General features: G+C 41.3%; 1 protein-coding gene across 1 annotated transcript in view; it reads right to left on the minus strand.

Moving 5' to 3' along the window:
- Positions 1-19,856, minus strand: part of PLEKHA3 (pleckstrin homology domain containing A3) — a 34,304-nt gene extending 14,448 nt beyond the window's left edge. The window contains exons 1-6 of the mRNA XM_066281054.1: positions 19,473-19,856; positions 14,484-14,600; positions 8,705-8,860; positions 4,474-4,610; positions 2,830-2,994; positions 354-397 (exon numbers count right to left, since the gene is read on the minus strand). Coding sequence (XP_066137151.1) covers positions 354-397; positions 2,830-2,994; positions 4,474-4,610; positions 8,705-8,860; positions 14,484-14,600; positions 19,473-19,512 — 659 coding nt within the window. The 5' untranslated portion in view covers positions 19,513-19,856. The remainder of the gene's footprint in view (positions 1-353; positions 398-2,829; positions 2,995-4,473; positions 4,611-8,704; positions 8,861-14,483; positions 14,601-19,472) is intronic.
- Between the last annotated feature and the right edge of the window lie 1,548 nt (positions 19,857-21,404).

Below are 21,404 nucleotides of genomic sequence, written 5' to 3' on the forward strand. Positions count from 1 at the left end.
AAAATGTAGCAAAATGAGCCTAATTTTTGGAGCCTAGATATGTCAAAAATTGAATTCTATAAACCATTATTTGATATAATTTCAAATATCTAAAAAAGGTACAGTAATAGTTGGCAAGGTACTTACATTGCTGGTTAATTTATTCATTCTTTTTTTTTTTTTTTTTTTTTTTTACTGACTACCTACTGGGACCAAGCCTTATACTAAGCACTAAGAAATAAAAATGCTAATAAGCAAATCAGAACCAGACTCTGCCCACAGAATCTACGTTCCCCACCAGTTTATGTTAAAGGTTCAAAGAATCTCCCTGAGTAGGTATAACTTTAAGAAAACGTGGTCAAAGTTTATTTTACCTTTCTGAACTGTAAGAACCAGGGTGACTGATAGAACGCTTCATCTAGAAATTAAAAAAAAATGAGCATAATCCATTAGTGAAATAGAATACAGCAGCTCTAATATAGTATTATCTTTATTCAGAGAAAAAGGTGGCTGGCCAAAAAAAATTATTTTTTACATACTGAAGTAATATTATTAACATAATGTCAAGCTTTCTCCATAATAACTATTAATAGGAACCTTTCTTAACATATACCAAAAACATGCTAGATTCTTTTCTCAAAACTAAAAACAAAATGTTATATTTTTATATTATATGAGTTTGTGTATATGTATAATTAAATTTAAAAAACAGTATACTTAACCCCCAAAATATCACAATATTTTTGACAAAAAGGTGTACCTGGCAAGCCAGAGAATATTCTAATAAATCATTCTAAGGGATAGGCATGGTAGCTTTTATATACAGGGCTCAAGAGTCTTACGTGTCCAACCCAAGTTTAATACTTGTATTATGTAAAATAAATGCCTTCTACAGTTGTAACATGAGCCACCAGAAATCCCAGCTGAAATAGTAACAGTTATAACCTTCCAATTTGTAGTTCAGAAACATCTAATATGAATGACGTTATGATGTAACTGTACATCAACATCTCCCTTAACAGAAATCACTCCCTTTAAAAAAGCATTTGAGGCCCTAGCCGGTTGGCTCAGTGGTAGAGCGTCGACCTGGCGTGCGGGACTACCGGGTTCGATTTCCGGCCAGGGCACACAGGAGAAGCGCCCATCTGCTTCTCCACCCCTCCCCCTCTCCTTCCTCTCTCTTTCTCTTCCCCTCCCGCAGCAGCGAGGCTCCATTGGAGCAAGGATGGCCCGGGCGCTGGGGATGGCTCCTTGGCCTCTGCCCCAGGCGCTAGAGTGGCTCTGGTTACGACAAAGCGACCCCCCGGAGGGGCAGAGCATCGCCCCCTGGTGGGCGTGCCAGGTGGATCCTGGTCGGGCGCATGCGGGAGTCTGTCACTCCCCGTTTCCAGCTTCAGAAAAATACCAAAAAAAATAATTAATTAATTAATTTTTTTAAAAAAACGCATTTGAGATCTTGCTCCCCAGCATATGTTGTCAGTATAACTCAAATAAACTCTTATTATAAAAATTCAAAAAAGAAAAAGAAAAAAATCACTCCCTTTAGAATTACGCACCCAATGACATTCTCACTACAATTATCACTAAATCTGCATCAAAGTGACCACTGTTTGAACTTCCATAATGATATGAAATATAATTGAATACAAATAATTTTAAGAGGGAGACATGAAAATAACTACATAAAATAGTCATAAATATCAGGCTAATTTTGGAATTCTCAAATATTTCAGCTTTATTTTTCATTTACTCATGTTATTTATTTATTTTTTTAAAAAGGATTTTCCCATGAAGGCTGTCTGACCTTACTTTTATACTATATGTCTCAGAACTAATTGCCATAAGCCATAATGTGTGCTTTATGTATGAAGGAAAATGACATAGCAAAGGAAAATAAGCATACTCTAACTGGATTTGCTGTAATGTTTCTATTGATAAAAGGTTGGGTTTAATGTTTCTGTTGATAAAAGGTTTGGGTTTAAAGTGACAGTTATTATAGTTTCTTATACATAAAGACATGTATGACCTCTCTGGACTGGAGAACATTTGTAACAGAAGGCATTTTCCTCAGAAGTTCAATGCAAAAACAAGGCAAGTTTGAGATATTTTTTTATTGCATTTGACTATAAAGTACACCTTAAAAACAAAACAAAACAAACAAAAAAACCAGTATACCCCTTGTAACTCAATTTCAAAAACACAACATCAAATATCCATGTCAAAAATCATTTCTTTTGTTCAGCTATACATGTTATTTAACATTACACAGTATATCTACAATTGTTCTAAAAGAACTTGTTCAATGATCAGCTTATAAGAAAACAACAGTAAGCATGGAACATAAATGGTCAGATCTTTTGCAATGAGCCCAATGTAGAAGACACTTGATTTTACAGACACTTGAGGTCCAGAGATTAAGAAACTTGCCTACTCAGAGGGTTCAAATCCAAATGCAGAATACAAAATACTGTTTGCCTTGTAACATGCTCTTTCATCTTTTTGTAAAGATTCGCTTTATTTTAACGCACTGTGGGTTAAACATGACCCCACTGTATGTTTTTACCAAATAGAACAGCTCTCCCCAACCTTTTCCATACCATAGCACCCAAAGAACATTATAATATTTCCCTGGCACACTGGGGTAAATGGCACAGCCCCTTTGAGGGGAGGGGACCGTGACCTGAGCCCATCAGATCAGAGGCTCCAAAAGAGAATATGAGTATGTACAATAAAAGAAAACTTTTTCAACTTGTTCACTATTTCCCTCCCACTGCCAGATTCCACCCTTAAAAATGAAAACAAGGACAGAACTACACGCAATATTAATAGAAGAAAAGAATAAGTTCCAACCATTTGAACAGGAGAAGGTGACACAGGAGAAACTAAGGGATCCGGATGGGACAGCTGAAACATCTCAGGTTTAAACTTGGCATTTGCTATCTTCACACATTCCTCAAGAGTTGTGATGAACGTGTTGCATGTGGCACTAAGCAGAGAAGAGGCTTCATTCATGTTCTGAAAAATTACACACAGAATGAACAGACTCACACACAACTATGTGGAATCATGCACTCCCTTATAATCAAACACTGAGTAGAACACCTGACTAGGTTATTTTCAAATCTGTTTAACACACATTAAATGAGAAAATTAAAGCAACACATGAATAATAATTGTCTCTCAGGTAAACAACGTATGAAATTAGATTTCAAAAATAAATAAAATTTGCATTTAAACAAGATATTATATTGAAAAACTGTGTATAGAATTTATTTTAGATAAACCTAACCTAAACAGTAATTTTATAACTACAGCATCTGAATTCCGAAGGTGATCACAGCAGTGGACACCTTGAGAGTTGCTCAGAGGCAGGCATGATTCGGGTAGACCACAGGCCCAGTCTTCCATTTCTTCCTTTAGTAGAATAAAAACTTCTAATTTTTTTAGGACAGCAAGTGCCCTGACCTTGGGGGATAAATACAGACTGGTTTAAGCCAGTCATGGTTATTCTATGACCCTTTGTCAAATACTCATTTTTCCTAGTTTCTATTGACCCAGACAAAAATGATGATGAGAAATCTGGGAAGTTTCTGATCTTAAAAAGCAAGGTCATCAGGTTGAGAATGCCTCTCCCTACCCAGCTACCCAACTGTCCCCTGCCTGTCTGTGGCACTGGCAGTCACCTTGAAGCCTGGAGCATGAACAGAAAGACTCAACAGAGCAAGAATGGCAGAGGAGAAAGTTGAAACAGGCCTGGGTCCCTGATACCTTCCCTATGATATGGAGCCAATGTGAGGGCACCTACTTCCAGAAAGTTCATGGTGACACAGTATACAGCCATAGGATTTAATATGCCTACAACCACATGCGACCCACCTCACACAAGACTCCTTCCCAACAGAAGGTCACAGGAGAGGTAGGGCTATTTTTTGTCCCACTTCTCTCAATTAGGCAAAAGGGAACTGGAAACCACTCTGGCCTTTCAGCCCAAGAGCAGTAGGGTTCACTGATCCAAATTCTTCAGAAAGAGTGAGCTTAATTCACGGCCAGGTCCACATTCTGAGTTTTGATAATTACATCACTGTTCTGAAAAATTTTTTAAGTTATATCATTATAAAGCTAAGTTATCAATTCTCCATAATTATGTTATGACCTTATCACAAAAGACAGAAAATAACAAATATCCGATGAACTCAAGTAGTAAGCCTGCAGAACAAACCCTGGAATGCTTCTTCACCACTCCAACCACCTAATTACTGATCAGCTGCAAAGACAGAGTTTGCTTCCCTGAAGGAATGTGCTGCTTCCTGCTTTACTCTGCCTGCACAGATGCAATCCAGATGATCCTACACATTTCCAGAAAGTCTATAGTATGAAGAGCTCAAAATAGCTAAAAATAACTGATTTTGAAAATGCTTCCCTGTCATCTTATGAGAAGAACCTCACTCATTCTGTAAAGGGTACTCAGACATGAAAGGGTCGTCTCTGTCATACCTCTATGCTGGGAGCTGAATGAGTCTCATCATGGTGAACAAACTCTTGAATCGTATGAACCTGCTGCATTAAAAGGTCACAGTAGAGGCGAAGTTCAGACATTTTGGTTTTCAGAGATTCACTGGTTTCACTTACTTCTGAAAGGAACATACATAAACATTCAATTAGATCATTTCCCTGTTTTGAGGGCAAAACAACAAAATGAAATCATTAAAAAAGAGAGTAGCTCTCTCTATGGAGCACACCCAATCCCCCACCTCCTCTCTCCAGCAAGCTCACTCTCTTTTCAGAAGCACACTACCAGCTCTCCTCCCTTTTCTGTTGGTCAAAGAGCGTATCTCTCTCCCTCTTTCTCCTAAACAGTTAAAAAAAAAAAGTTAAGACAATAAATATAGGCCCTGGCCGGTTGGCTCAGTGGTAGAACGTTGGCCTGGCGTGCAGGAGTCCCGGATTTGATTCCCGGCCAGGGCACACAGGAGAAGCGCCCATCTGCCTCTCCACCCTTCCCCCTCTCCTTCCTCTCTGTCTCTCTCTTCCCCTCCCTCAGCCAAGGCTCCATTGGAGCAAAGTTGGCCCGGGCGCTGAGGATGGCTCCATGGCCTCTGCCTCAGGCGCTAGACTGGCTCTGGTTGTAACAGAGCGACGCCCCGGATGGGCAGAGCATCGCCCCCTGGTGGGCGTGCCGGGTGGATCCTGGTTGGGCACATGCAGGAGTCTGTCTGACTGCCTCCCCGTTTCCAACTTCAGAAAAATACAAAAAAAACCAAAACAAACAAACCCAAAACAAACAAACAAAAAAGACAAATGGGGATGGAAAGAGACTCTGCTTGGGGTGATGGCTGCACAGTGCAGTATGTAGAGGATGTTTTACTGAGTTGTACACTTGAAATCTGTATGGTTTTACAAACCAATGTCATCTCAATATATTCAATTTTAAAAAATTGGCAGTCATGTGTCTTTTTTTTTTTTTCAAAGTGGGAAGCGGGGAGGCAGAGAGACAGACTCCCGCATGTGCCCAACCCGGATCCACCTGGCATGCCCACCAGGGGGCGATGCTCTGCCCATCTGGGGCATTGTTCCACTGCAACCGGAACCATTTTAGAACCTGAGGCGGAGGCCATGGAACCATCCTCAGCACCCGAGCCAACTTTTGCTCTAGTGGAGCCTTGGCTGCAGGAGGGGAAGAGAGAGAAAGAGAGAGAGGGGAGAGGAAGGGTGGAGAAGCAGATGGGTGCTTTCCCTGTGTGCCCTGGCCTGGAATCAAACCCGGGGCTTCCAAATGCCAGGCCGATGTTCTACCACTGAGCCACCAGCCACAGCTGGCAGTCATATGTCTAACATGAAATTAGGTAGATTCATTTCCAGGGACAAGATGATGACCACTTAATGTCTTATTCAAGATATTTCCATTCCATCATTTATCTTTCATTTGAAAAGGGCTTATATTTCTTCTTTTGTGAATTGGCTTTTCTTGTCCTTAACTCATTTTTACAGTTCTGATGTTTGGATTTTTTATTTTTTTATTTTTTTGTGTGACAAAACAGAGTCAGACAGAGGGACAGATAGGGACAGACAGACAGGAAGGGAGATAAGAAGCATCAATTCTTCGTTGTGACACCTTAGTTGTTCATTGATTGTTTTCTCATATGTGCCTTGACCGGGGGCTACAGCAGACTGAGAGACTCCTTGCTCGAGCCAGCGACCTTGGGCTCAAGCTGGTGAGCCTTACTCAAACCAGATGAGCCTGCACTCAAGCTCGAACCTGGGTCCTCTGCATCCCAGTCCGATGCTCTATCCACTGCGCCACCACCTGGTCAGGTTTGAGCAAGGCTCACCAGCTTGAGCCCAAGGTCGCTGGCTCGAGCAAGGGGTTACTCAGTCTGCTGAAGGCCTACTGTCAAGATATAGATGAGAAAGCAATCACTGAACTAAGGTGTTGCTACGAAAAACTGATGATTGATGCTTCTCATCTCTCTCCGTTCCTGTCTGTCTGTCCCTATCTGTCCCTCTCTCTGACTCTCTCTCTGTCTCTGTAAAAAAAAAAAGACTGTATTCTTTATTCATTTCTATATGCAGATAGATTTAATATTAAATAGACCATCTTAAAAAAAAGTACGTAAAAATTTATAAAATGTCTTAGACACTAAATTTAGCAATCCTTCACCTGTCTTATATATTGCAAATACATTTCAAGATCTGTAAGCTCTCAGTTTTCTTTTTCTTTTTTTTTAATGTTTATTTATTTTATTTACTTTAGAGAGGAAAGAAGAGAGAAGAGACAGGAACATCAATCTGTTCCTGCATGTGCCCTGACTGGGGATTAAACCAGCAACCTCTGAGATTTGAGACAATGCTCTAAACAACTGAGCTATCTAACCAGGGCCTCAGATTTCTTTAATGTATATTTTGGCAAAAAAAGTTTTTAATTTTTGTGAAGTTAAAACTATTGTACTTAAACATTCATCTATTTTCTTTGGTTCCTTTCACAGCTTCATTTTCATATTATATTCTTTTCAGAATTCTTGAACTAGGAGCTTACATTCTTCTGTTTAATATCTCTGGACAGACCAAACATCCAGCCATCATCTCAGCCACTTACTTACTCCAAACTAGAGGTGTAAGCAGCAGAAGGAGAAAAAAAATATACATAGCAAGAATAAGAAAAAATAAGAAAAAATAATGAAAAAATAAAATAAAAAAATACACATAGCAATCCTGAGGCTACTTCACCCGAGCCAGTGGCACTGCTATGTGGTACTAGCCACAAAGACGCTCTTGCCAGAGGCAACCAAAGTAGTGTGTCTGCCCATTTAATCTAACTTCTTATCCAAATGTAACTGCATTTCTTCTTTTTAATTGTAGTAAAATATATTACTATTTTAATCATTTTTAAACATATAGTTTGCTGGCATTAATTACATTCACATTGTTGCACAACCATTACTCCATCCATCTCCAGAATCTTTTCTTTTTTTTTTAAATTTTTTAATTTATTTATTCATTTTAGAGAGGAGAGAGAGTTAGAATGAGAGAGAGAGAAAGGGGGGAGGAGCAGGAAGCATCAACTCCCATATGTGGCTTGACCAGGCAAGCCAAGGGTTTTGAACCGGTGACCTCAGTGTTCCAGGTCAACACTTTATTCACTGCGCCACCACAGGTCAGGCTCCAGAACCTTTTCATCCTCTCCAACCAAAACTGTGTGTAGGTTAAACACTAACTTCCCATTCTACCATCCTCTATTCCCTGGAAACTACCGTTTTTCTGTTTCTATGAATTAGACTGTTCTAGGTCCCCCATACTAAGTGCAATCACACAATATTCGTCCTTTTGTGACCAGCTTATTTCACTTAGCATAATATCTTCAAGATTCAACCATGTTGCAGCATGTGTCAGAATTTCCTTCCTCTTTAAGGCTAAATAATATGCCATTGTATGTATACACCACGCTATGTTATCCACCCATCTGTCTATGGATCTTTTCACTGTTCCCACCTTTTGGCTGTTGTTAGTAGTCATTCCTTCTTAGCCTACCTTTGGCCATGTTCTTTCCATGATGTTCTTTTCATATATTTGAAATGTTGAAAATTCAATCTTTAGCCTTCGTTTTTCAATAATCATTTTCACTAATTTAGATAACCTCTATTGTTTTTTATTTTATTATAAAAGTAATATAAGGTAATTGAAAAATTTTGGAAAATCAAAAAAATAGTTCAAATTCAAAATCTGAACTACAATCTCACTACTAAGCTGTAAGTACTATTGTTATTTTCATATTATATCTGCATATAACTGAATACCATAAATGATTTGCTTTTTGATTTTTATTTAGCCCTTTGAAATTGGGAATGTATCAGTACATGATAAAGCTAAATGGTAAACAGTTAAAAGAGGGTGTCCTTCCACAAATTCCCTTTCCAAAGCTAACAATTTGACCAATTCTTACATGTCTGCTGAGCTGTCCAATGAATGGATAAATCATTTAACCTTTGGCATTTCCTCAAATCATTAAAATTCCTTGTAAACATCTCACTGTCTATATCAGCCTATAGAAGGTGAACCATTCTGCTGAATTCAAATCTTTACATTGCTTACATTTTTTTAAACCATGATGAACATGTATATACATAAATCTTTTACGTTTCTCATTATTTATTTGGGATAGGTTACTATAAGTGAACATGACATGTTACACTTATGTTTAAGAAAATATTCTCACTGCAAGGGAAGTTACCTTTTTCTTTCTTAGTCCTAGTGTCCGTCAAACAGGCTTTGGAGCTCCCCAGGGCAACCAGCCACCTCTGCCTTTCAGCTGCATTCACCGCCTTCATGTAGAAATGCTGCTCTCCTGGAATGATTAACTCCATTCTTGTGTTGTCTGCTGAATGGACTACGATGATAAAGGGGAAATGAAGTCATGAACTTCAGTTGGGGAGAATCAAATCATCATCCTTACACAGTATTAGATGTTTCAGACAACAAAATATGACTTAAAACAATAAAATATGACTTAAGTTGCAGGCACTGCCGCTCTCTAAGGTGCTACCTAGTGGCACCCTCCAAACCCCCATTCTCATATCTACCCCAGCTAGCCGTGGTGCCATATGAAAGAGAAAACATCAACAAATTAACTATTGAGAAGTGAGAACCATGAACTCCCTTCCTTGGGGTGAACTCTACAACCTTAAATACACATGCATTATTATACTTATCACACGGTTTTTTACTGATCTCTGAAAGCAGTGTCTGGGCTGTGGTATCCCCCAAGCCTAGGATAGAGCCCGGCATACAGATGAAGCACCATGAATGGTAACTATGGCCATGTTCGATGGAACAACAGTTTTCAACTCATGGACTTCTTGCAATCTCCTGGAAAGCACGGTATTTTGGAGACCCTCTCCCTCGCAATCCTCCTCCTCCTCTCCTGCACAGCCCCCTTGATGTTTTGACCAAGAGAGCTAATCCAGAATTACACTGTGTCTATCCTACATCTTTGTTGTAAAACTATATTTGTGTTACATTGTAATTAATCAACAAGTATTAACTCAGCTCACAGCTGTGATGGTAGGGGGGAAGATAGGACAGTAGAAAAAATAAGTCTTTGCTCTGATAGAAGTGACAATTTAACCGAGGAAACAAACTGACACACTAAAAACAATCAAAACACCTAAATGTTGAACTCTTTGGTACAGAGACTTCATGTGTAATTACAATGAGAGAAAGGTAAGAAGAGGCAGAATATAAAAGACTTCAAGAAGAGGGATTTGATGACAGAAGGATCTACTTAAAACTGTAACAGAAACTACATGAAAAAAGTTCTATGTGAAGAAACAAATACATATTATAATATGTACTGAGACTATCAGGAGACCTAACTGGGCCTAAATGGAGCATTGTGTTTTGTATTACAAAGTAATGATATTCATGAATGGACAAGAATCCATGATGGGCACAAAATATTTCTAGGCTAGGTTAAAATTACTAAAATCCCAAAGCTCCAAGAGTAACTCTTTTGTGCTACTTGCTAATACTAGTGAAAGCACCAGTAGCCACCTTAAAAGAAAAAAATGCTCTAATTTCCAATGATGTTCTACAAAATGAAACTAAAATAAGATGACTCTCTTTTTTTTTTTTTGTATTTTTCTGAAGCTGGAAACCGGGAGGCAGTCAGACAGACTACCGCATGCGCCCGACCGGGATCCACCCAGCATGCCCACCAGGGGGCAATGCTCTGCCCATCTGGGGTGTTGCTCTGTGTTGCAACCAGAGCCATTGTAGCGCCTAAGGCAGAGGCCATGGAGCCATCCTCAGCGCCCGGGCCAACTTTGCTCCAATGGAGCCTTGGCTGCGGGAGGGGAAGAGAGAGACAGAGAGGAAGGAGAGGGAGAGGGGTGGAGAAGTAGATGGGTGCTTCTCCTGTGTGCCCTGGCCAGGAATCAAACCTGGGACTCCTGTACGCCAGGCCAATGCTCTACCACTGAGCCAACCGGCCAGGGCCAAGATGACTCATTTTTAAACATACATTTTTATGTATCAGTCAAGATGGTACTCTCCAAAGTAGTAACCAAAGGCGGCAACAAACTTAAGATCAATGCTTCCAAAACACAAACTTCTAGGAAAAATGGACAAGACCTCTATATGTAAAACTGCAAAACATTATTGAGAGAAATTAAAACCCAAATTAAATATAGGAATGCACCACATTAATGGTTCAGAAGATTCAATATTGTCAAGAATACAATCCTCCTCAAACTGAGGTATAGATTCAATGCAATTCCAATCAAAATTCCAACAAATAGTTGTGGAAATTTACAAGCAGATTCTAAAATGTATAAGGAAATGCAAAGAGCCAATAATAGACAATAGAATCCTAAAAGAGAACTAAGTTCTCTTAGACTTAGACTCTCCGATTCAAAGAAGTATAAAGCTAAAGAAATTAAGATAGTATGATATTGGCAAAAGCATAAGAAAACAGGCCCATGGAACTAAAGACAACTAGAAAAAGACCCATACATACATAGTCACTCACTTTGTGATAAAGATTTCCCTACACTACATGGGTGAGAGGTTGCTCTTTTCAATAAGTGGTGTTTAATCAACAGATATCCATATTGGGGCAAAAAAAAAAAAAAAATGAATCTTGACCTCTACCTGAGACCACATATAAAAATAAATTGTAAGCCAATCACAAACCTAACATGAACCTAAATAAAAAAGGTAAAACAATAAACCTTTAAGGAGGTAACAAAAGATTTCTAAAGTGGGAGATAAAAAGTTCTAATAAAAATTTTGACAAACTGGATTTATTGAAATTAAGAACTGTTCGCCTGACCTGTGGTGGCGCAGTGGATAAAGCGTCAACCTGGAAACACTGAGGTTGCCGGTTCAAAACCCTGGGCTTGCCTGGTCAAGGCACATATGGGAGTTGATACTTCCTGCTCCTCCCCCTTCTCTCTCTCTCTCTCTCTCTCTCTCTCTCTATCTCCCCCCTCCTCTCTAAAATGAATAAATAAATAAAAATTAAAAAAAAAAAAAAAAAAAAAGAACTGTTCATCAAAAGATATCATTAACAGAATGAAAATGAAACTACATAGTGGGAGACTACCTTTGCAATACAAAATATCTTTCAGACTACATAAAGAACTACAAATCAACATGAAAGATAGCACTATTTAGAAAATAGGCCAAAGAATTGAAAAGGGTCTTCAAAAGAGGATGTTCAAATGGCTAATTATATCCAAAAAAATATTACATCACTATTTACTGGAGAAAAAACACTTAAAACCGCCATGATATAACACTATACACTAGAAATATTCAAAATCTTATCTAATACCACATTTCGGCAAGGATGCAAAACAACTGGAATTCTTATACTCAGCCAGTTGAAAATAAATCGGTACAGCCACTTTGGTAAACAGTTTGGCATTATCTATGACAAAGATTCTCTCTTTGATCAAGCCTCAGTCAAGTTCCTCTGCGCCCTCTGCTTGACTAGGACTTGGACCTCCATCTCTGTCTTTTTATAGTCCAATTTTAACAAGAATCCTGCCAAGTCAGTTGAGCCAGAATTCACCACCATCAATATCTGATCACTCGCCTGACCTGTGGTGGCGCAGTGGATAAAGCATCGACCTGGAAATGCTGAGGTCGCCGGTTCGAAACCCTGAGCTTGCTTGGTCAAGGCACATATGGGAGTTGATGCTTCCTGCTCCTCCCCCCTTCTCTCTCTCTCCCTCTCTCTCTCCTTTCTAAAATGAATAAAAAAAAAAAAAAAAAAAAAAAAATCTGATCACTCTGGGTATCTGACCAAATTCCTCTTCCCTTCTATCCCCCAGGTGATATCTGATCACCCTGGCCTGCCTTTCACAAGAATCCTGTTAGGTTCGTTTGACCAGACTCCCCCTGTATCCCCAAAGTTTCCGCAGTAATTTTCCATCCACCTGCCCCCCCCCTCTGCTCCTTGGCTATAAATTCCCACTTTTCCTTGTATTCAGTTGATCCCAATCTCTCTCCCCTCCTGCAAAACCCCATTGTTGCAATTCCTATACCTATTACAATAGGGCTGAACAAAATCTGTCTGTTTTAACAAATATCAAGAATATTTTCTTAATATCTGTTAAAGATGATTCAGCCATTACATTCTAGTTCTAGACATATAATGAACAAAAATACATACATATGTTCAACAAAATATGTTAAATATTTGTGACAGCTTTATTTATTATAGTCCCAAAATATGGAGCCAGATCCATCGATAACAGAATGGATAGCCAAACTGTGGGATTTCACACAATGGAAAACTACACCTCAATAAAAATGACTGAACTACAGTTATACAGAACAACAGGTATGAGGTTCACAAACATAATGGTGAGTGAAAGAAGCCAGATACAGGAGAAAACACTGATTTGTCCCATTTATAACATGTTCAAAAGCAGGCAATACTTATTTAAGGTCCTAAAAGTCAGAGTAATGGTTAATTTTTAGAGGGATTAGTAGCTGAAGGGACATGATAATATCTCGGCATCTGGGATGCTGATAACATTCTAACTTCTCAATGTGGGTGGTGGTTACACAAGCAGGTTCACTTTGTAAACATCCTTTAAACTGAATATTTAGATTTGTGCCCTTTTCTATGAGTATATTATTCTTTAATAAAATGATTACTTTAAACAGAAAACAACAAAAATGTTGCCAGGGCTTAAAAACATTTTGGAATTGCCTTAAAATTCTGACACTATCATCTTTTAAAATCTTCAAGGTTGGAAAATTTCTGAACTTTGAATGTAGTTTGATTTGATTCTCATCAAATCTTATTTGGAACTAAATCTAGGGAATAAGATGAGATAAAACCATCACTTTTTAAAAAGATAAAAACTCCTGCGTTGAATGTACTTTTCTTGTGTGATTTATAAAAATAAAACAACAAAATTCCTCCCCGCTTCTCACTTCAGAAAAATACAAAAAAAAAAAAAGACTTGTCATGAAAACAACAAAATTAACCCCATATATTTCAGGAAACATTCAAGTAACAGCTCACCAGGCTAAAGTGTTCCCAAATTGTATTCAGCCACGACTCCCTGAAGTGCTTTACATTTACCTTCCTGGAGCTCTAGTTTTCCTTCAGTTCTCTGAAGAATTTGTACTTGTCATTATCATTCTGCCTGACTGCTCCTCCCTAACTACTTCCAACCTACACACCTCAACCACACAGACAAATGATCCATGGTCCGTGAAACAAACCTCCTTTCATGAAAATTACAGCATGACTTGTTTTATTTCTCCCATTTCAGAACACAGGATGGAAAGGAAAGTGGGAGGGTAACTGTACAGTAAGATCCTGCCAGCACTGCCTCAGCCAGGTGGGCAAGGTTAGCATTTAGAGTGGTAAGTCAGGTTGATAGTGTGCACTGTTGATAGTGATCAGAATGGCACTTCCCCGCTGTGACTCTTCTCCCTAAAACTCATAACCGCAGTCAAATAATGGGGAAAACACCGGACAAATTCCAACAGAGGGGCTTCCTACAGTATTTCCTGAGCAGCACTCCTCAAACTCTGAAGATCACCAAAAAGAAGGAAAAGAAGCAAGAGTATCCCTGACTTAGCTAAGAACCAGTTACTGACTGACTTCATACTCTACCAAAAACCTACAGAGCTTCTCTTGAGTTCAGCTTCCAATCTTTACAATATCTTTCTACAAGAACGAAAAGGAACACTTGTGGACTCAGCATGGACACTTAAGTGGCATCCAAAGAAACTGTTCTGAAGTCCAAATATGAAGACCTGCACTAGTACTCTGAAGTTCAATTCAAAGTGTGTTTATAGACAGAAATACCAGAAACTGTGCTTAAAAGTGCTAAGTGTCATTCCTGGATGATAAGAAAGTAAATGGTATTAGAAGACCCCCACTTGGTTAGAAATGCATTTTTCCTGTTTTTGGAGTATGCTGCAGACCCCTGTATTTAACTTGACCTAACTTCAAATTCCTCTAATTCCAAATATTCACTTACCTTTAATTTCACAAACTGCCATCTTTATACTTCCTTTGCTCCCTTTGCAAACATCATCTTGTGAATCATAGTAGGACAGGATTCCATTATCTAAAACAAACCAGCGAGGTTGCCAACCTACAAAACCATAAATAATGAAAATTAATAAGAAATTTCTTCTACCACATGGGAAACTATGATTTAAAAACTTACCATCCAGGTTATTTCTCGGCTATATTCTGACAAGGAATTTTTTCATTGACAAGACTTGCCAAAAATGGTCTGGTTGGAAGAGATTTTTGAGGAAATCTCTAAATCAGCATAAATATGGGAAATATTACCTTTATTCTGGCTCACAACCTTTTCATTACCAACTTATAAGACCCATCCTCAAATACAGCCCTGCACAGGACACAATATTGCTGTCCCCTTTTTCAAAAGGGAACAGAGGTAGGTAACGATATAACAGGAAAAAACAACACAAAGCTGGATTCTAGCCCTAGCTCTACTACATGCTTTAGTTGGACAACCTGAGACAAATCTTTTCATTGCAATAAATATCAAAAATGCCCATCTCTAAAATGTGTGGACAGAACAAGAAGGATCTTCAGGTGCCACCTGGCTCCCCAATTCTACAATGTGACCTTACCTTCTCTTATAAAAGATACTTCCTAAGCAAACTCCCTTGCACACAGTGAGCGCGGCTGGACGAAGTCCAGTCTATTACACAGAAGCTGCATACCCTGTGGCACGAGCACGGAGCCCCCACCATCCTTCTCTCCTTGCTCTGCTGCTGCGCAGCTCTGGCAAAAATGCTAGAAACTGCAATCATTCATTTAATTAATATTTATTCAGTGACTTGAGCACACAATTATCACAGACTTGACTCTAAGGCAAAGCTGGGGGTGAGGATGATGGCTTTCCTCGGAGCTCAGCTTCCACTCTTGCAAGCTAAACTCAGTGTTCCCTGAAATCCTACTGAGCATGCTACCAATTTATAACACTTCAGTGATTAATAACATGGTGATCATGTTGCAGGCAGAGTGACTGTCCCTGTTCTTTCTGTGACTATTAATCACAATTCAGCCTGCTCGTTTTGGAGCCCACTATATGATTACTCAATTTCATTTTTCCAGGGCAAATATTACAAGACAGTGACAGATGGGGAGAAATCATTCTTACAGCCTGATACAGACCTAGCATTTACCTACCCCAAAGCCTTTTGAAATGACAACACTGAGTCATCATAAAAAGGTTAAATTTCATAGTAGGGAATGTCATAATAAGTTCAGAGAGATGGATAACTAAAAAAAAAGTTTCAGATGCTTAGAAAAATTTTTTATGAAACACTATATTCCCTAATGAGGCCTAGCAAATTAGAAGATAAGTTCTTTTAGTACATGAACTTTATTTTATTAATCACTATATTTCTAGCATCTAGAAGTGTGCCTGGCACACACAGGTACTAAAAAATGTATTTTTCACATGACTGACTGAATGAATGACTAAACAGCAGAAAAGTGAGATATTACATGTTATCCATGAGAGTACAAATATGCAGTATATCCATGAGAGTATCTTGTATTGAGCATGCAAGAAATGATGAAAACACTAACTTTCCAAACGCTAATTCACCCTGGCAAATGAATTACAAGCGGAGTACGTGAAACACCGCCCCAGATCCAGTATGATTCTGCAAGCTTGCAATATTGTGATTCAATATGTCTTTAAAACAAATATTAAGAAAAAGTATTCAGGCCCTGGCCGGCTGGCTCAGCGGTAGAGTGTCGGCCTGGCGTGCGGGGGACCCGGGTTCGATACCCGGCTAGGGCACATAGGAGAAGCGCCCATTTGCTTCTCCACACCCCCCCTCCTTCCTCTCTGTCTCTCTCTTCCCCTCCCGCAGCCAAGGCTCCATTGGAGCAAAGATGGCCCGGGCACTGGGGATGGCTCCTTGGCCTCTGCCCCAGGCGCTAGAGTGGCTCTGGTCGCGGCAGAGCGACGCCCCGGAGGGGCAGAGCATCGCCCCCTGGTGGGCAGAGCTTCGCCCCCTGGTGGGCATGCCGGGTGGATCCCGGTGGGGCGCATGCGGGAGTCTGTCTGACTGTCTCTCCCCGTTTCCAGCTTCAGAAAAAAATACAAAAAAAAAAAAAAAGAAAAAGTATTCATTCAAAATTTGTGCCCTGGCTGGATAGCTCAGTTGGTTAGAGCACTGTCCTTATGTACAGAAGTTGCTGGTAAATTCCCTAGTCAGAGCATGTACAGGAACAGACTGATGTTTCTGACTGATATTTCTGTCTCTCTCTCTCACTCTCCCTTTCTCTCTCTAATATGAATAAATAAATTTTTTTTTAAAAAGAGCCTGATCAAGCCCTGACCAGTTTGCTCAGTGGTAGAGCATCGGCCCAGCATGTGGACATCCTGGGTTCGATTCCCAGGCAGGGCACATAGGAGAAGCAACCATCTGCTTCTCCATCCCACCCCCCTTCTCTCTTCTCCTCCCGCAGCCATGGCTCAAATGGTTCCAGCAAGTTGGCCCCAGGCGCTGAGGATGGCTCCATGGCCTCGCCTCAGGCACTAAAATAGATCAGTTGCACAACACAGAGCAGCAGTCCCAGATGGGCAGAGTATTGCCTGGTAGGGGGCTTGCCAGGTGGATCACGGTTCAGGAGCATTTGGGAATCTGTCTCTCAGCCTCCCCACCTCTAACTTAATTTAAAAAAGAAAAAAAGAGCCTCTTAAAAAAGCCTAGATTGTTAAAAAAAAATTGTAACAACTTGAAAAGTGACCATGGTGAATTAATGTAAGACTGTTAATTATCTCTTCACACCTTCTTGAAGAAATACTTAATAAAGCAATATTTGATTGATTCACACATTTATAAAACAGGACTCTATCTGTGAAAAAGATTCATAGGTATTCCCCCTTCTAAATTTTTTTTTAAAAAAACATATTCTTTTTTATCTCAAATTACCAAATGTTATTGAAATCCTTATTCTCTAACAAAGGATTCTCAAAGGATTGTCACTGAACTGGAAGGTTCCTTAAAGAGCACTTGGTATGAATAGCCACTCATCCTTCTGACCTAAGATGAACTAAAATTAATAATCAGCGTGCCACTGAGCCAAATTTAAATTTTAAAAATGGAATTCTTCCCAACAAAAGATTTAATTTCATCAAGCTTCTGCATTACATACTAGCATTTAACTTAAATGCTTTGCAGTGATTACAACCTTATGCACAATTAACTGGTGCTCAGTGCCATAGAAGATGAGAAAGACAGCCAGCCACCAAGACCACATTTTGATACAGGAATAATTTATGACTCACCTCAGTAATCGCCCATTACTCTGGGCTATGCATAAATTATTTCTCTAAAACACCTCCCAAAGGTACTGTGCTTATACACATTTGCAATGAGATGATCACTTGCATCTCACACTACTCTTAAAGTTAATACAAAATCTCAACTAAACTGTGAAAATGCTTAATAAAAAATGTTTGCCTCATACTTTAAATATTTCCTACTAAAATCATATTTACAGAGACAAATTGACATTTTAGTGCAAACAAAACACAGGCCCTGGCCGGGCAGCTCGGTCAGTTAGCGCATCTTCCCAACATGCCAAGGTTACAGGTTCCACCCCCGGTCTGGGCACATACAAGAATCAACCAATAGTGGCATAAATGGGTGGAACGGGTCGATGTTTCTCTCTCTCTGTGTCTCTGTCTCTCTCCCTTCCTCTCTCTCTAGAAAAAGCAATTTTAAAAAATCCCTCCGTCCATCATAAATAATAAAGTATGTTCTGCTATAAATCTGTCATTGACATTGTAATTAAAAAAAATAATAGAGGCAACTGTAGCTCAATGCTTATGTCTCAAAATGTTTACGTGCAGATTTTGCGCAAGATCAGGTGGACACAAGTTAAGTGTAGCATACAATTACTAAGGAGTTCAACATTTTTGGCAGAATGGTGAAGTGAGCATCAGCAAGTCAAGATTTGTCTATTACACTGGACCAAGAAATCTGTTTGCTATTTAATCTCTTTAAAAATCCATTCCCTTTCCTTTAATTTGGTAAGATCACAGAAATCTGGACCCAAAGGCACCTTCAGGAGAAACTAGTCGATCATCCTGGGCTTGAAATAAGCTCTTGAGAGAATGACTTGTCCTTACTGTTGGTTGATGGCAGAGATGGGAGTAGAATTTAGAATTAATTCTTAATCTCAGGTCGTTAATATTATGGAAAAGGGCCCTCGGTGCTGGTCTCATTTCTACAGAAACACTTATCTCTGGCGTTTTTCCTTCCAACCCCCTTCACGGGTAAAACTGACATGCCTGCTCCACTTCTGTAATGAACTTTCTTCTGTTTCTCATACATAACTTGAATTCCAAAACGTAAGGCTACGTCGTTGACAAGCCACCCCTAACAACATTATCTAGGGACAGCTTCCAGTATCATGCTTGTCGCACTCCAACTTCAACAAGAGAACTGTTAAAATAAACCGTGTTGCTAAAGAAATTAAAAGAAATGCAGAAAAAAATTTCTTAAAATTAAATCTTGATCTTCCAGGGTCCGGTCCAGACTTTCACCCTGACAACTCAGTGACTAACAAAACGCTGAATTCAGCGTGAATGAGGACCGCGATTGCGACAACATGTACAGTGACTGAGAAATACTCGGGAAGCTACAGGAGGAAACTGTATACACTGTGTAATAATATGGAACAGTATTATTACAGGGGCAAAGGCAAAGAAGCGGCGGTCAGGTGTGCTTCCACCCTCTGGATCTGGAAGGTGCGCCATCCTCAACCGTCTCGGGAGAGGTCGATGGGCTCTAACGAGGGACACAAAGGGATGAAGCCCGAGGATCTACGAGAGCCGACGCGCCGAGGGTGCCGGCGGGCCAGGCAGAGGGCGCGGGAGCCCCCGGCCTGCCTGCTCCACAGCCTCCGGGCCCGGCCCGGCCCAGCCCCCCGCCCGCCGCCCCCGGGCACCGACCCCTCAAACCTGTGAGATAGTTGGTCCACTTGTACAGAACGCCCTCCATGCTTCAGAGCCCGGCGCCGTGCATCCTCCTGGCCCGACTCCCGCCGCGGCGACGGGGTAAGCGCGGAGCCCGACAGCGCCCCCGGCCCGCCGCCCCTCCCCGGAGACCCCGGAGGCCCCGGCGGGCCCCAGTCCCCGGCAGCCCGCGCGCGCCGCCGGGACGTGGCGGCCTCAGAGGCCGGGACGGCGGCCGCCGCGTGGAGCTCGGCGACCGCGAGGCGCGGGCTCACACATCCCCAGGCGAGCCTGGGCGGCGACAAAACCGCAGCCGCGGCCGGCCTCCCGCTCGCGTTCCCGCGCCCCGGCTGCTCGCTTCCGCGCCCCAGCAGTCCCTCCGGCTCGCCCGCCTTCCTTCCCACCGGGCTCCCGTTTGTTTTCATTGACCCCGACGTCGCTTTCACTTCCTGGTTGAAAGGGGCCTGCGAGGCCCGGGAAACCCCTCCCCGGCGGCGCGGCTGGAGGGACGGGCGCGGCCTGCAGCTGCTCCGGGGGCGCGAGGCGGCCGCTCCGCCCGCCGCCAGACTCGGGCGCGGGGCGCCGGGCTCCGCCTCGTCTTCCCTTAGGCCCCCGGCTGGCTTCGCACTCGCCCCCAGGCCGCCGTAGGCCGCCCGACCCTCCCCAGGGGCCGAAGCCCCGGGCCCAGAACTAGCGACCTCGGACCCGGGCCCAGCCAAGTTTGCACTCTCTGAGCACTTGTCCCGTGGGCAGTGACTTTTAGGCCGCTCAGGCTATCACTGAGCCTCAGGCTGTTTCTGGTGGCTGTTTTGTCTTTTTATTTCGGGGGTTTCTTGGGCGGGGGGGGGGGGGGGGGGGTTACTCCTCTCTCCAATAAAATAACAGACTTCTATTTATTTTCCTTCCTGTCCTCACATTCAGGGATCCCAACTAACTATGTCCCCGGAAGGCAGTTTGCCACTGAGACCTGCCAAGAATTAGCCAGGGACCCCAAGGAATTGTCATCAAGTCAACAATTAACCTTTGAGATCCACAACTTCATTTAGAATATAGAACATGGCCTGACCAGGCGGTGGCGCAGTGGATAGAGCGTTGGACTGAGATAAGGAGGACCCAGGTTCGAGACCCCGAGGTTGCCGACTTGAGCGCACCCGGACTTGAGCGTGCGCTCATCTGGCTGGAGCAAAGCTCGCCAGCTTGGACCCAAGGTCGCTGGCTCGAGCAAGGGGTTACTCGGTCTGCTGAAGGCCCACGGGCAAGGCACATATGAGAAAGCAATCAATGAACAACTAAAGTGTCACAATGCGCAAGGAAAAACTAATGATTGATGCTTCTCATCTCTCCGTTCCTGTCTGTCCCTGTCTATCCCTCTCTCTGTCTCTGATAAAAAAGAAAAAAAGAATATAAAACATGGAGTCAAACTTCAGAGTTTATTTTATTCTAAAAATGGGATCTTTTCCTTAGCTTTTATGATCTTAAAAAATCCTGTTTGAAAATGATCATCATCTCAAAGAATTGGTTATTTTCAGATTCGTGGAATTTTGCAGGCTTTAAGCAAAGCAGATTATAGGAGGCTCAGTGCTCCGGCTTTTCTTAGCATCACTGAGGTAGAATAACATCCCCCCTTCTTGAACCTAATCTAGGCCTTAGCCTTTCTGGGTATTCACTTGGAAATAAGGTAAATTGATGAGTTGATACAGAGATAGATAGTTAATGTAATAAATCAAACATAGTCAAATGATGATAGAATCCAAGTGGTAGGTATAGGGCCACGTTGATAGTATAGTGAAATTCAATTTTTCTGTATGTTTGAAAGTTTTTCATTCTAAAATGTTGAGAGGTAAGGCTGACTTTGTGTGAGACTTCCTCAAATTCCTCCTGCCTATTTATAATTGGCTGTGAGGTTGGGAAAAAAATGCCCAATACCAAACCTTTTCA

Source organism: Saccopteryx bilineata, chromosome 5 (genome assembly GCF_036850765.1).
Source record: "Saccopteryx bilineata isolate mSacBil1 chromosome 5, mSacBil1_pri_phased_curated, whole genome shotgun sequence".
In the NCBI taxonomy this organism is placed as follows: Eukaryota; Metazoa; Chordata; class Mammalia; order Chiroptera; family Emballonuridae; genus Saccopteryx; species Saccopteryx bilineata.